The following is a 14,287-nucleotide window of genomic DNA, read 5'->3' on the forward strand; positions in this document are numbered from 1 at the left end:
TCTAACTCCCCTGAATTAGATTGGAGGTTGTCTTTATCCGATTTTTTGTAAATTGTAGAGAAGTAAGAAGATAGTTTGCAGCGTTTCGGAGAATAGGGGGTGAAATTAGCAGAGCCATTCCGCATCTTATTTTGGTAAGTGTATTTGATGTGGATGGTTCCTCCAAATAGTTATATAGAAGGAAGGAAATAGACAAGAAGAAGAAGAATGGTTAACTTCCACATCATAAAAAAAGAAGAAGAAGGTTAGCCGAGGGTTAACTGCCCCGTCAACAAAAACTAATAGAAGGTAAGGACATGAACATAAATGAAAATGAACTAAAAGTTTGATAATTGTATTATAAATTTCAAAAATTAGATGATCAAAATGAAATCACCCTAAAAATTCGGGGACTATTTATATATCTTACCTAAAAATTATTATTGTTGTTATTTATTTAACTCGTAAATAAAAATGCTAAAATAAAAATAAACAACAATGAGAAGAGTGTTGGGAAATAGAAAAATGGTATGCTCGTTTCTCAGCCAAGCACCACTCTCTCTCGCATATCATAAGAGCTTTACTTCCAATTATAAAATCAAACCATCGCCTCCACTCAACCACTTCTCTCCGGTTAGACCTTGTCATTTCCTCCACCTCTTTAACTCTCCTTCCCCTCCTTTCATCTGATTTAAAGCTAAGTTGTTTTGATTCACAGGGTTTTCTGGCTCCTATTTCGACCCCTGCAATCCGAGTGTTTTGTTCGAATCCCGGTGAAGTGGAATCAATGGCTTCTTCGGTTCTAAATCAGGGTTCTATTTCGTACCTCACACAACGAGAAGCTGCTGAGGTTGATGAGATTCTCATGGGTCCTCTTGGGTTTAGTGTTGATCAGCTTATGGTTAGTTAAGCTGTTTTTGTTTTCTTAAATTTGCATTTGGTCATTTTCTGTTTATTTCTTTTGGGTTTTTGTTTCAAAGCTTGAATGGTTATAGTTTATGTGAATCTCCAGGAATTGGCTGGTTTAAGCGTTGCCACATCTATTGCCGAGGTAATGACTGTTACCATTATTTTCATTTCGTTTATACAATTTTACTGGGTTTATGTATACTAATTGAATTCATACGAAATTCCGAAGTTTTTAAGTTTTTCCAAGTTTGCTGAGTATGTTTCCCGTCTGACATTCAACTGATTTCTCCTAGGATGTCAAATACTCAATTATTTATTTTTCAGTTTACATGACATTGAATTGGTTTCTTCTCCTAGGATATATTACTCAAATATTTATTGTTCAGTTGACAATTATGCTCAAGGTTTTTTCTTGTTGCAGGTTTATAAACCGAATGAGTATACTCGTGTTCTTGCTATTTGCGGTCCGGGAAACAATGGAGGTGATGGTCTGGTTGCTGCTCGTCATTTGTATCACTTTGGGTATAAGCCTTTTGTGTGTTATCCTAAGCGAACTCAGAAACCCCTTTACTCTGGTCTTGTTACTCAGGTATGTTACTAGGTTTCTGGTTGTAACGTTATTGAACATTGAACAATATAGTTTATCTGAGTTGTTATTCGGTCTTCTGGTTCTGTAGCTGGAATCTTTGTCAATCCCTTTCCTGTCAGTTGATGAGCTGCCTGTGGACTTGTCAAAGGACTTCGACATTATTGTAGATGCTATGTTCGGCTTTTCTTTTCATGGTAAATACTTACTAATCATACTTTTTTGTTTCAGTTTTTTTAATAAGCAAACCTATACAATCTATGTTCCTGTCAGTATCGCTTATTTTCAGTGGTGCTATCAGATCACATCATTTTTTTTATCTTGTATGTGTGTGTTTCATTTGGTAATTCTAGGTAGATTTTTAATAAACTGCATATTTCATCATCTTAATTCATCATTTCAGGAGCACCGAGGCCGCCTTTCGACGATCTGATCCAGAAGCTGGTTAACTTACATAATTATGAACAAGTTCAACAAAAGTCCCCTGTTATTGTGTCTGTAGATATTCCATCCGGGTGGCATGTCGAAGAGGGTGACGGTGGTGGTGAAGGAATTAAACCCGACATGTTGGTATGTTCTTTTTTGCTTCCTTAGATTCTTCAAAAACTACTTGTTTAAACTCATACTTAGGCAGCCCTTTATATTAAATATCTAACTACAATTATCTAATGTCAAAGGTTTCTCTGACTGCTCCAAAACTATGTGCAAAGAAATTTTCTGGACCTCATCACTTTCTAGGCGGTAGATTTGTCCCGCCACCTATTGCAGAAAAGTATAATCTTTGCCTTCCCCAATATTCTGGCACATCTATGTGTGTTCGAATTGGAAAACCTCCACAACTTGACATATCAGCTCTCCGAGAGAATTATATATCTCCAGAGTTCCTTGAGGAGCAGGTGGAGGCTGATCCTTTGGATCAGGTACAGATTCAAGACAAACATGTCCCACTAAATTTGCACTTATTGACTTTTGGTGGTAAAAAAAATTCAAACTTTGACCATAACTATAAACTATCTTAAATATTTTAAATAATTAAATTTTATAAAATACATATTTAAAAACTACTTGGTTAGAAGTTTTTAAAACATATTTTCTCAATTTTTTCTCAATAAATAAATTTTAAATAAGAAGTCAAAAAAATTGACCACCAAAAGCCAACATGTGACAAATTTACTGGGGCAGAGGGAATATTTACTAATTTAGTTTATTTGAAAAGCCTTTTGTTTTCATTTGTATTTTCTCACAATAATTTATAGCATTTATTTGTTTCAAAATGTAAACTTCACTTGTCTTACAGTTTCACAAATGGTTTGATGATGCGGTGACTGCCGGCCTAAAGGAACCAAATGCTATGGCATTGTCAACCACCGGAGAAGATGGAAAACCGTATGCTTCTGGTTTTTATGCTATTGTTCTGCTTTATTCATGCGCATTTTGTTTTTCGTTTTCTTTTCACGAGTCTGAATTCCTTGAAGGTATAAAACATGACAATTTGGATTCTCGATGCTATTGTAAGGGTAAATATTATTAAGAAATAAGCACATGTATTTTTGGACTCATGCTCCAGTCCCAATGGGATCCTTAAGAAAATTTGGGAACTTAATTAATTAAAAAGTCGCTGAACATTTTAATTGTTATTAGCCAAACCCGTATTTTAAATATTAATGTGAATTCACGCAATGTCTTTGCGGAAGTATCACATATAAAACTGCCCAAATAGTGGAAAAAATTAACCAAAATAGTAATTTTGTACACAAGAATATATTAACTAAAGTTGGTTTTAATATCACTAATTGTCTTTATATTCATTGAAGGATCTTCAGTAATGAAGAATCACTAGCTTCGCTGAGCGAATTATTTAGAATGAAGAGTCTTGACATTTTGCAGTAAGAAAATATATGTTGATCAGGAAACATTTATACTTAACATTATGAAAATATGTTGAAAGCACGTGAGAGAATTTGTTTGTATAAAATATGTGCCTGGTTAATCTTATATCCGAAAGGGTTTCCGCAAGTTCAGTAAAATTTTATTTCTTATGGAACTGTAAATGAATTACCTTTAGGTTGTGAATGGTTTTTGGTCCTTCTGTCTAGATGTTGTTTGAAATTTTTTAATGCTCGTACTTAGTCAATGCAATTTTACAAGTGCAAGACTGTTAGTCATCATCATCGATTTCTGCCATTCTTTAGTTGCTTTAAACCAATGACAATCTTTTTGAGTTTCATCCTGAAATAATTCTTATATCCTGCACTTCTAGAAGTCCTGAATGAAATAGATATGGTAATGATGACTGTCAGCAGCTTAATTTACACGCTAATTGCAGTATTTTGGTGCTTACATTTTAATGTTTGTTGGCTGACTGTTTCTCATCTTTCTTTACCATCTTACCTTCTGCTGCAGTTCATCAAGAATGGTATTGCTAAAAGGGGTGGACAAGGGTGGTTTTGTGTGGTTAGTGTTCCTTTGTTACTGTCATGTAATAATGTTGTTACATATTGTTCGGGGGTATTTCTTACCATTTTTGTTTACTTTGAGCAGGTACACCAATTATGAAAGTCAGAAGGCACGTGAATTATCAGAAAATCCTCATGCAGCACTTCTTTTCTATTGGGATGGGCTTAACCGACAGGTAGTACTTCAGATTCTGGCTTGTGCTTTTCTATTATGAAACTCTTGATGTTAAAATGATCTTTATTACAAATATTTTGTCAAGATGACTCTTCACAAAAGCAATGTTTATATTCGATCATATAACTAACATCCGCATGCTAAGACTGAAATTATTGATTTAAGATTATTTTGAGGTACTCTTCTTTTCCTTCCAATGTCCGTTGAGCTATTTTTGTAGCTCAACTAAGGCTGTAAATGAGACGGGATAGATCGCGAGCTACTCGAGATCGACTCGGTCAAAGCTCGATCAACACTCGAATCGAATGAACTCGACTCGAGCTCGAACTCGACTCGAATTCTTAACGAGCTACTTAATACTCAACTCAAAAAGCTCGCGAGCTACTCGGAAAAAAATGTTATATTATAATTTTAGATTTTTTAAAATTACATTATTAAAAATATATTAAAAATACATTATTGATAATTATAAATTTTTAAAAATATATTTTTAAATGTAATATAAGATTTTTGTAGGTTCAAATTCGAGTTTGAGTTCAATCTTGAATAAAGTTCGAGCTTAAATCGAGCTCCTAAAATTTTTTTTGAGTTCGAGTCGAGTTTTAATATTATATTTTGAGTTCGAGCTGAGCATGATAATTTTTAGCTCGCGAGTTTTGGAGTCGAGCTCAACAATACTCGAGCTCGACTCGGCTCGTTTACAGCCCTAAGCTCGACGGTTATGAAGCGGGTTTTTTAATGGGGCCTCCCATTTTTATCAAAAAAAAAAAGATTCAACGTTGGTTCATGCCAACCATTGAACTCTTATATATTATTCTATTTTTTTTCTATACTGATATTCTTATGTGGTGAATTTGGATGTTTTATCCCCATTCGCAACCAGCTTCAATTTACTGTTGATATTTTGTTTCAATAGGCAAGACAATTCCATCTTGCTCTATATCCGTGTTTCTCGAAGTTGTCGCTCCGCTACGTAGTTGGACATGCGTTATATACATAAGCATATTCGACACTTACTTCTGAGTCCGAGTAACATAGGTGTGATTGACAAGTGTAAAGTTGGATTGAAGTTTAGAAATTGCTGGCAACCTTGGTTTTAAAAGAGGCTCGTCTAGGCGCGAGGCACAGCCAGGCACTGAAGATGGCGCCCGCCTGGGATAAGGCAAGGCGAGATACAAGGGGCGCAGCGCCTTTCGGATTTTTTTTAAAGATATTAATAGGAAGTAGAACATATTAAAAAAGAAAGAAGAAAAAAAATTGCAGTGATAAGAAAGGAAGAAGACGACTGAAGAAGTCTAGAAAACTTTTTCTTTTATCACATTTTCTCATTTCTTAACCCTAATATTTGACCTATTAACAAGCCCAATCCTAGGCCTGTAAACGAACCGAACGCACACGAACGGAGGTATGTTCATGTTCGTGCATTTAATAAATAAACGAACATAACCGAACAAATTTTTTTTTGTTCATATTTGTTCATTAAAGAATATAGCTTGTTCATGATCGTTCATTTAAATGATAAACGAACATAAACGAACAAAACAAGCGAATATAAACGAACAACACAAACACAAAAAACAAACCTATTCGAACACAACAAATGAATGTAAAAAAAGTAAAAAACAAGAATAATAACTTAAAATTCTTTAAAATAACCTGCAACTTTAGAGTTAATTTGTTCGAATACGACAAAAAAATACATAAATCATAAATAAACTATATGAACATAATAAAGTCTTAAAGTTAATTTGTTCAACAAAACAATCTTCTTGAAATCCAAACAACTTCAATAATCTTCGTAACATATTCAACTTGTCCTCTGTTCGAACATAAACGAACATATAATCGACGTTCATGAACGTAAATGAACGAACGAGCCCTTTGTTCTTGTTCGTTCATTTAATTAAACGAATGCAAAATTTTGTTCATGTTCGTTCATTTAATAAATAAACGAACATAAACGAACTTCCCGCCGCACAGTTCATGAACGGTTCACTGAATGTTCAGTTCATTTACAGGCCTACCCAACCCTATTGTCCAAATTTATAGTCCAACTCTAATGTTTATTTTTCTTTTAACCTAAAATATGTCATTGTCTGCTTAGTATGCCTTTTTTAGAAATTTAGTTATTTAATAATACATAATTAATTTTAATTTTTAAAATAATAAAATATTTTTTGCTTAATAAAATTTTATTAAATATAAAAATTATTTTTTATAATAATTACAAATTTTAAATTGATAATAAAATAAATTTGTATCATTTAAAAATAAATGAAATAATAGTTTTAAGTATTAAAAATATTAAGTATATATCAATAATTGTGTAGGGTTTGCTGAAAGGGGATTAAAATATGTTTATAAAAAATAAATAAATAATAGTATTAAATATTAAAAACTTTAAGTATAAATCAATACATCGTAGACAAGTATTTTAGGAGTTAATTAGTGGTTAATGAGTATAAATTTACTCATACTATTAATTTATAAACTTTTTAGCATAGATATGTTTATAATATTGTTTTAAGTATAAAATAAGTTCCATAAATAGTTTATAGGTTTTTTTAGTATAAAAATTTGCCTCGCCTACAAGGCTCCAGGGACCTTTTGCGCCTAGGTGCGCCTTGCGCCTTTTAAAACCAAGCTGACAACTAGGAGTTTTATTTCACTTAGAAGTTTGATTTATTTTAGGTGATTAATTTATTTATAATATATGATTAGGATAAAGTTTCATAGGAGATAAGATAAAATTTAGACTTATATTATTCCACTTCAGTAGCAACTTGTGATCTTGAATGCTAACATAAAGGCATAACTAACAGCTATTTTAATAAATTGAAATGTTCGTTTTATGTGGAAAATTGTATTGGACCTTTAGACTTATAACTTGATTCATTGAACTCCATTTTTGATATAGTATTGAAGTTTGATGCAATGCGGAACAAAATCTGATTAAATAGTAAAAATTTGTAGCAGGTTGATATGTTTCCATGATGAAAAATACATGGGCTGTAATGAACTCTGATTTCAGGTTAGAGTGGAAGGATCTGTTCAGAAAGTTTCTGATGAGGAGTCAGAGCAATACTTTCACAGCCGTCCTCGAGGAAGTCAAATCGGAGCAATAGTAAGCAAGCAGGTCTGTGACTTAACATTCTTTAAGATGCACTGATATGTCCAGAGCCTTTTATCACCATTAATGTCCATTAGAAGTTCCTATAAAAAAAATGTCCATTAGAAGTAAAAATGATCAGTTTAAATAAAAAAATAAGTTCCGATTTCTTGTTTCAGAGTACTGTAGTTCCTGGACGCCATGTACTACACCAGCAATACAAAGAACTAGAAGAAAAATACTCCGAGGAGTGAGTTTTTGGGTTTTTGATGTTTGACCATAATAATTTGATTTGTGCCAAATTCTTTTATAAGCAGTTGTGCACATATTATTTTATTGGCTTGATTACTGTGAATCTCTTTCCCAAGGAAGTGCCTGATCTATTTCCTTCTGTATTCAATAACGATCTATAATATCGATCCAATGTGTCCATCGTCTAAAATGACCGCGAATATGGAAAAGCTTCCGATGGGTGGAAATCAAGAACAAAAGAGCCCTTACAAATTTTCTTTATGCAGGGGTTTGATCCCGAAGCCTAAACATTGGGGAGGGTACAGACTTCAACCAAACCGTTTCGAGTTTTGGCAAGGTCAGCCGTCCCGATTGCATGACAGGTTGTTTACTTTCTTTGCCTTTTGCTATAATGCATAGAAAGAGAATTTTATTCAAAATCTATCCCAAGGTCACACCCTTCTATATTGGGTTGAAAAGGAATCCAATTAATAGCACAAACCATTTGATTTGGGTCCTTATTTGGATAAATATTATTTCCATTATGATCTGATGATTAGGCCAATTCCTGAAGTAGTTTACAGTTGACATTACTTTTTCTATTATTCTATTTGTACAAGTTAACTCACCTTATACAGTTATTCAAGCAAGTCTGAGTCACTCAAAATTCTTCTTACTTTCCTGTGCCATCTCTCTCACTGTCTGCTCCTTGCCGTCCACCCCTTGGCTCCCACCTGAACACATCAGTTCAGACTCTCCATTTTTTCTTGAAGTACTCATGTCCAACGCCCCTATCAATCTGTATCCAAATATCAATTCGGGAATATGATCCTCTTAAGGCCCCTCCAAATACGTGGAGAAACTTATAAAAATAAGAAGTGAATATACCCGAAACATAGCTGACACTTGCACCCGAGTCATACAACACCCTTAGCTGTCGAAAAATGCCACAGGGAGTAACAGAAGTCTATTTTTGTGCTGCTGTATGGTTAAAATTCAAATGAAAGTTGGCCCTGTAGATAGTAATATATGTGGTATTTTGGCAGGTTGGAATATTCCCCTGAAGAGATTGATGGAAGACGGATTTGGAAAATTGTTCGTTTGGCCCCCTGAGTTTGCATCTTCAGCGTCAAGTTCACCACAGCGGTTTTCACAAATCTTCCGATTTACAAGTATGTATTCTCTGTGGCATTCCGAGAGGTTTTACAATATAAATTTTACAGCATTGACTCGCAAATTTCAGAAATATCAAAACATAAGTTTTGAAGATATGGATGAGTAGCATGGTTCATGATCTCTCTTATATGGAGCTTAAATCAATGAAGGGAGGAAAAATGAAACGCGGTTTTAGCAAATTTGCCTTTACATTTGTTCGTGTGCTTTGCTATTGCTTTACCCATTTTATGTTACAAGTGTAGCAAATGAACGTCATACCATTTTCCTAATCTACAAAGTACAAATTTTAATTTGTTTGGTCTGCCTCTGTATTAAGTATGCATGTTGATATGAGTTCGTATCGGGAAAGCATATGTTTAATTTTTCCATTATTTTTCTTTATTTTTTTTTGGGTAAATTACATAAATAGTTCCCGACTATAGGGTGTTACTTTATTGAGTTTGACGTTAACAAACTGACTATATATGATATAATATGAAACCTGAATCTCAAAACGATTATCATATTTCAATCAGCAGGTTAACGTCTAGCTCAAACTGTTATTAATCTTTTAACGAAATAGGACGAGTTTGAATCATAACTAATAGTCAGATGACCATTTTGTAATTTATAATAATTAAGGACTTAAAAAAGTAATGCCTTATAGTCAAAGAATTATTTTATAATTTTTAATAGTCGGAGGATTCAATAAAATAATATTTTATAGTTTGGGATGATTTGTATACTTTACTTTTTTTTAATTTAACATATGGAGCATTAGGGATTGTGTGACATGTTTTGGATAGCACAGATTTTTTTTAATATGAAAAATGGGCCGTGGTAAACATGATTACAACTGAAAATTTTAAAAATTAAGTAAAATTTTCTTGAGATATAAGAATGATAGGAGTAATAAAGAATTTTTTTTTTTAGTTTAAGATTGACCTCAGTAGTTGAAATGAGTGTTACTTTCTCTTGAGGTCTTGGGTTGGAGCATTTATATTTATTTAGTGTGTGTGCCACCAATGGTTAAAAAAATATTATGAACAAATAATATCTTATTATTATCTCAATCTATTAAAAAAATATTTTTACCTAAATAATAAAATAGGGTAAATTATATATTTAGTATCTAAATTATTAGTTTTGATTCGTTTTAGTATTTAAATTTTTTTTCAAAATTATACCTAAAGTTTAATTTTTGTTTCATTTTAGTATAATGTTTTAAGTTTTGATTTTTTTGAAAGTTTAGGTATTAAAACGGATAAAAACTGATAGTTTCGGTATTAAACGTGCAAAGTTTTTAATTGTATGGGTACTAAAATGAAATAAAAGTTAAACGTTAGGTATGATTTTGAAAAAATTAAAAAATTAGGTATTAAAACACATCAAAACTAATAGTATATACATTAAACGCGTAGTTTACCTTAAGAAATAAGGAATTAGAGTTTAAGGTTGTAGTTGATCTTAAAACATAGGCTTTTGGAGTTGGAATTGTTTCCTTATTTTCCCTAAAACGGAATCCATCAATCTTAAGTCTATCATCAAAATTGATACCCAACTTTGACATGTATTCCTTCTCCCCGTTTCAAGCACGTAATTATAATTTAACACAAAGGATGTGCAAGAGATTATACATTCACTACATTTATGATGTTTTTGTGTTATTTTTTATGATTTTTAATGAATATAATTGTACTTCATATATATTAACTTTGATAATATCATAACTTATGTTCTTTAACTGCTATTAGCATATATCAAACCGTGTTAATATTTTTTTTATATTGTATTTTAAATAATTTTAGTATGGTATTTGTATTTAATTGTTAACGAATGATTGTTATCTCTAGGGATTTTGAGTTCAAGTACAATTTCTGTAGAGATGTTTGAACATTTATTATTAAATAGTTGAGAGTCTTTTGAACATATACTATATTGTAATCACCTTAGTTAATAAAAAGGTATTGTTACTCACTATTACTATTTTATTATATTCAAAGATTAAAAAAATAGCATATGAATGTTCTGAAGTAACGTCTTCCATGAAAATTTAAATGTATATTACACAAAATCAGGCCCCTATTTGAGTATGGACAAGAGTGACATCTACCCAGCCCCCCGGTCCCCGAGTCTAAAATTATGAAGTCCATATATAACTAAAAATGATAAATTGTGTATTTAGTCACTTATTTATTATTTTATTTTTGTTTTAGTTATCCAATTATTATTATTATTTCAAAATATACTTAACATTATTTTATTTCTTTTTTTTTGTTAACAACGATGTTGATGTGATATTTTTAAATTATTCATTTTTAATTCAATTATTCTTTTATTATTTTTTTGACAATATGAAGAAGATTGAAATCGAATTTTGATCCTCTTAAAAGATGGTCATACTTATTTTGTGTGAGTATTTGGGTGTTTAATGAAATTTCTTGATGTTTTCTATTTAGAATTTTATGTATTTATTATATATCTTATGAAACATAATAAAGAAAACAATTTACAAACAAATTTATTTATAATTTTACTTTTACAATTCAATTTTTTCGATACCTATTATTAAAGACCTAATTTCTATGTTTGTCTCATGCTACTAAAACGGAGCTACACAAAATAAGCATTGAACTTCATTGGAGAAATAAAGGGTGTACGTATCAATTATTTGCTGCTTTCCTTTTCATGAAGGAACCAAGCAAAAGAATTTGCTGCCTTCATTTGCAAGTGAGCCGACATCACTGTCTCCTACATAACAAATTAATGCATGTGACGTAAATACGTAGTTTCAAGACAAACACACACACACCACCGTATGCCATTTATACAACATTCGATTACACCCAACCATGAATGATACCGACTCTCATTGCTTAACCCATCAATATATTACAATTTACAATCTCAAAGCTAAAAAAACACCATTGATAACCCCACGGTACACCACCAACACAAAAGCAACAACAAATACAGAAAAGGTCCTTGAAGAGTTACTCGCACTCGTATGTGTCCGATACTGCTATATGTCGAGCACATGTATGTTTAGATTTCAAGTAGACATCAGACACAAATAAAGGACCGGAGCATCACAGCTCACGTCTTGGGACCCCCTTCACAGTTGTTGGGTGATGAAATGGGAGATTGGCTCATTTTGCTCGTGCAGCTTTCTACATCAAAGAAAAAGGGAAAGCCACAAGGAATACGCTTAACAACAATACAAAAAGGGTGAAGAAAGTGAGGATGGGACCCAAAGCACCAAAGAGGCGTGCACTTAGCACACCCCTTATGAGGATCCCTCTTCCATTAACCCATCTTCTCATGTCGGGCTGTGAGTGCTGTTACTTTTACTAAACCCCAATACTAATGATTCACTATCCTGCTTTCTCATGATGCAGTGAGATTTCAAGCTAAAGGTACTGGTTTCCAACTCAAGTCATTCAAGAAAGACGATATTGAATTCGATTTTTCTCTCCACTATCTTTGGATCTTCATCTCCTTTGTTGGTAGCTCCGGATAATCTGTAATGCAAGCATCTCCAAACACAACTGCCTAAACTTCATTTATTTAACTCACTCAATTAACAATGCCCAATTATGACAGATAGTATACACTAACACTACTAACATAAACAATGGCAGCTCATAGAGCTCCAAGCCCCAGGGTTTCAGCTTTATGTTTTAGAGATTTATCCATTTAATGGCTTCATCGAGAACCATAATAGCATCCTTTCCCTCAACACCAGGAATTAAGCTTCTTAATACACTCAGTCTCACAAATTTTAACTACTCTCATTCTCTTGTTACCCGAAGACGAATCCATATCATTGGATCCTGGATTTTGGCCATTGGTAAAACTGGAATCAGCATCATCCTCGAGCTCAGAACATCTATTATGATTCACTGAACTAGTATTGTTCACAGGGAATTGCATATAACCATTACTGTCATTGAGCAGTTTTCGCTTTTTGGTTAGATCAGTCGAGCTAGCAACCCCTTCAGCACCTTCCTCAGATTGCTCATAGTGGGCTGTCATTGTGCTAGGAGAGTGACCTGTGCTTGCAACTTCTTCATCCTCGGTGTAATCACTATCACCATCAGAGTAAAGCAAGGCATTGAGTTCTTCGGTGTCCTCGCGCATTTCACTTTGCACATCAGTCCCACTGTCATCAAATACACCTTTAAATGCTGGTCCAGGGTGAAGATTCAGGTTCACTTTAGCCAAGGGATCCTCCCTACTCAAGTAACTACCAAAAGGAAATTTGGGACCCAAAGAACCGCCCTTAATAGGAGTCCCAAAAGCAGAACTAAGCATCACGGTAGTTTGACCACCAGATTGGTCAAAAACAAGGAATCTTTTCTGAGAGCGCCCAGACCCTGCCTTTGGGACAATGTTCTCCGTACGATTCCCATAAGGGTCAAGTGGGAATCGCTCTTTCAAGAAAGTGTTTGAAGCAGTGCAACAACCTGTTGAGAGTGGGGTAAACAGTAACACCGACCATGGGATTCATTAACTTGGCCAACCAGCAAGTGAGGTAAAACATGATATCCATAAACCGGAAAAGTCTCGGTAGCAGAGTCCATATTAGAGCCAGAGTTTACGAATTGAGGATTAATAATTTGCTGCCCCAAAGGATGTGAAGCAGCCAAAGGATTCAATTTGGGTGATTGCCAATCAAATTGCTGTGGAGGAAACCAGGATTCGCAGCCTTCTCCCATCCAACCAGAAGAATCACCTATGAGAACAACGAAACCAATATGAAAAAGGATATTCCGAGAATAAAAAGTAGATAATCATAAAACCAAGTACAAGCATGCATACCAGAAGTTAAATGTTGTGGCAGTAGAAATAGCGGTTTACTTGCAGTTTCTCTCAAAAACAAGGGAAAAAACTAACAACTCCAGCTTATCTTGAACACGGAAATGTAAAACTAAACTACGTGACAGGCTTAAGCAAATGACGGAAATATTCAGCCTGGCAAAAACCAAAGAGGGGAAATTCAGTAAAAAAAAAAGAACAAGAACGAGAAATCTCATAAATTAAGAAAGCAAATGTAACCAAGTGAATATAATTCCTTCATAAAGGATTGTAAAAAATATAAATAAATGGAAAAACAATGAACGAAAAACGAACCTGGCAATCCTGAAGAGGTTGAAAGCATGCTATAACTCTAACTACAATGGTGGCACTCCCTGCAATACCATTTTCGTACTTCAATGCCCGGAATCTAGTTTGACTAGCTGCTTGGCACACCATAACTACGTTCCAAACCCTTCAATATGACAAAAAGTAAGATATCTTCCAGACAATGACGTGTTTAAACTCCGCAACCCAGAACCATAAGACTGAAATTTCACTACAAAAGCTATCCCTACTGAAATCAAAAGACTAACTCCTGGATTAGAAATTTGAGAAATGGTTTTGAAGGTTTTCAGCTGATCCGTAGAGCATAACATGGAACGACGAAAAAAGTGGATCCCATGGAAGATTAATACAAAGATAGGCGAGTAAAAAGGAAGGGTACTTGCTAATATAGATTACTAAATTACAGAATCACTCTACAATACAAGTTCAAAGAGATAACTTTTCGAAAGACATCAAAGGAAAGACTCAGCCACCACCGCATACTGTTCGTTATTCAACTGAATCCGCCACAGTTCAGTTTCTTAGTAACTTTTTTCCCCCAA

The 14,287-nt window shown here is 33.6% G+C and overlaps 1 protein-coding gene and 1 pseudogene across 1 annotated transcript; one reads left to right on the forward strand and one right to left on the reverse strand.

Annotated features, from left to right (window-relative positions):
- The first annotated feature begins 477 nt into the window (after window positions 1–477).
- On the forward strand, window positions 478–8,842 carry LOC120118510 (pyridoxine/pyridoxamine 5'-phosphate oxidase 1, chloroplastic-like). The gene is made up of 14 exons (XM_039138542.1): window positions 478–612; window positions 698–880; window positions 992–1,030; window positions 1,310–1,477; window positions 1,566–1,671; window positions 1,878–2,044; window positions 2,152–2,394; window positions 2,772–2,860; window positions 3,878–3,925; window positions 4,013–4,106; window positions 7,137–7,241; window positions 7,394–7,464; window positions 7,733–7,828; window positions 8,492–8,842. Exons 1-14 carry the CDS (start codon window positions 478–480, stop codon window positions 8,556–8,558), a joined length of 1,611 nt encoding a protein of 536 aa, XP_038994473.1. The 3' UTR covers window positions 8,559–8,842.
- A 2,608-nt stretch (window positions 8,843–11,450) lies between these two features.
- Window positions 11,451–13,882, reverse strand: LOC120118511 (annotated as a pseudogene).
- Window positions 13,883–14,287: the final 405 nt, after the last annotated feature.

This window comes from Hibiscus syriacus, unplaced genomic scaffold, assembly GCF_006381635.1.
Source record: "Hibiscus syriacus cultivar Baekdansim isolate YM2019G1 unplaced genomic scaffold, ASM638163v2 tig00110328_pilon, whole genome shotgun sequence".
Lineage (NCBI taxonomy): Eukaryota > Viridiplantae > Streptophyta > Magnoliopsida > Malvales > Malvaceae > Hibiscus > Hibiscus syriacus.

Excerpts from the sequence above, each read along its gene's own strand:
- LOC120118510 (XM_039138542.1), top strand. The coding sequence starts at position 478 with ATGAGAAGAGTGTTGGGAAATAGAAAAATGGTATGCTCGTTTCTCAGC. Across the intron at positions 613-697 it reads CACTCAACCACTTCTCTCCG|GGTTTTCTGGCTCCTATTTC; the intron begins GTTAGACCTTGT and ends TTTGATTCACAG. Across the intron at positions 2,861-3,877 it reads ACCGGAGAAGATGGAAAACC|TTCATCAAGAATGGTATTGC; the intron begins GTATGCTTCTGG and ends CTTCTGCTGCAG.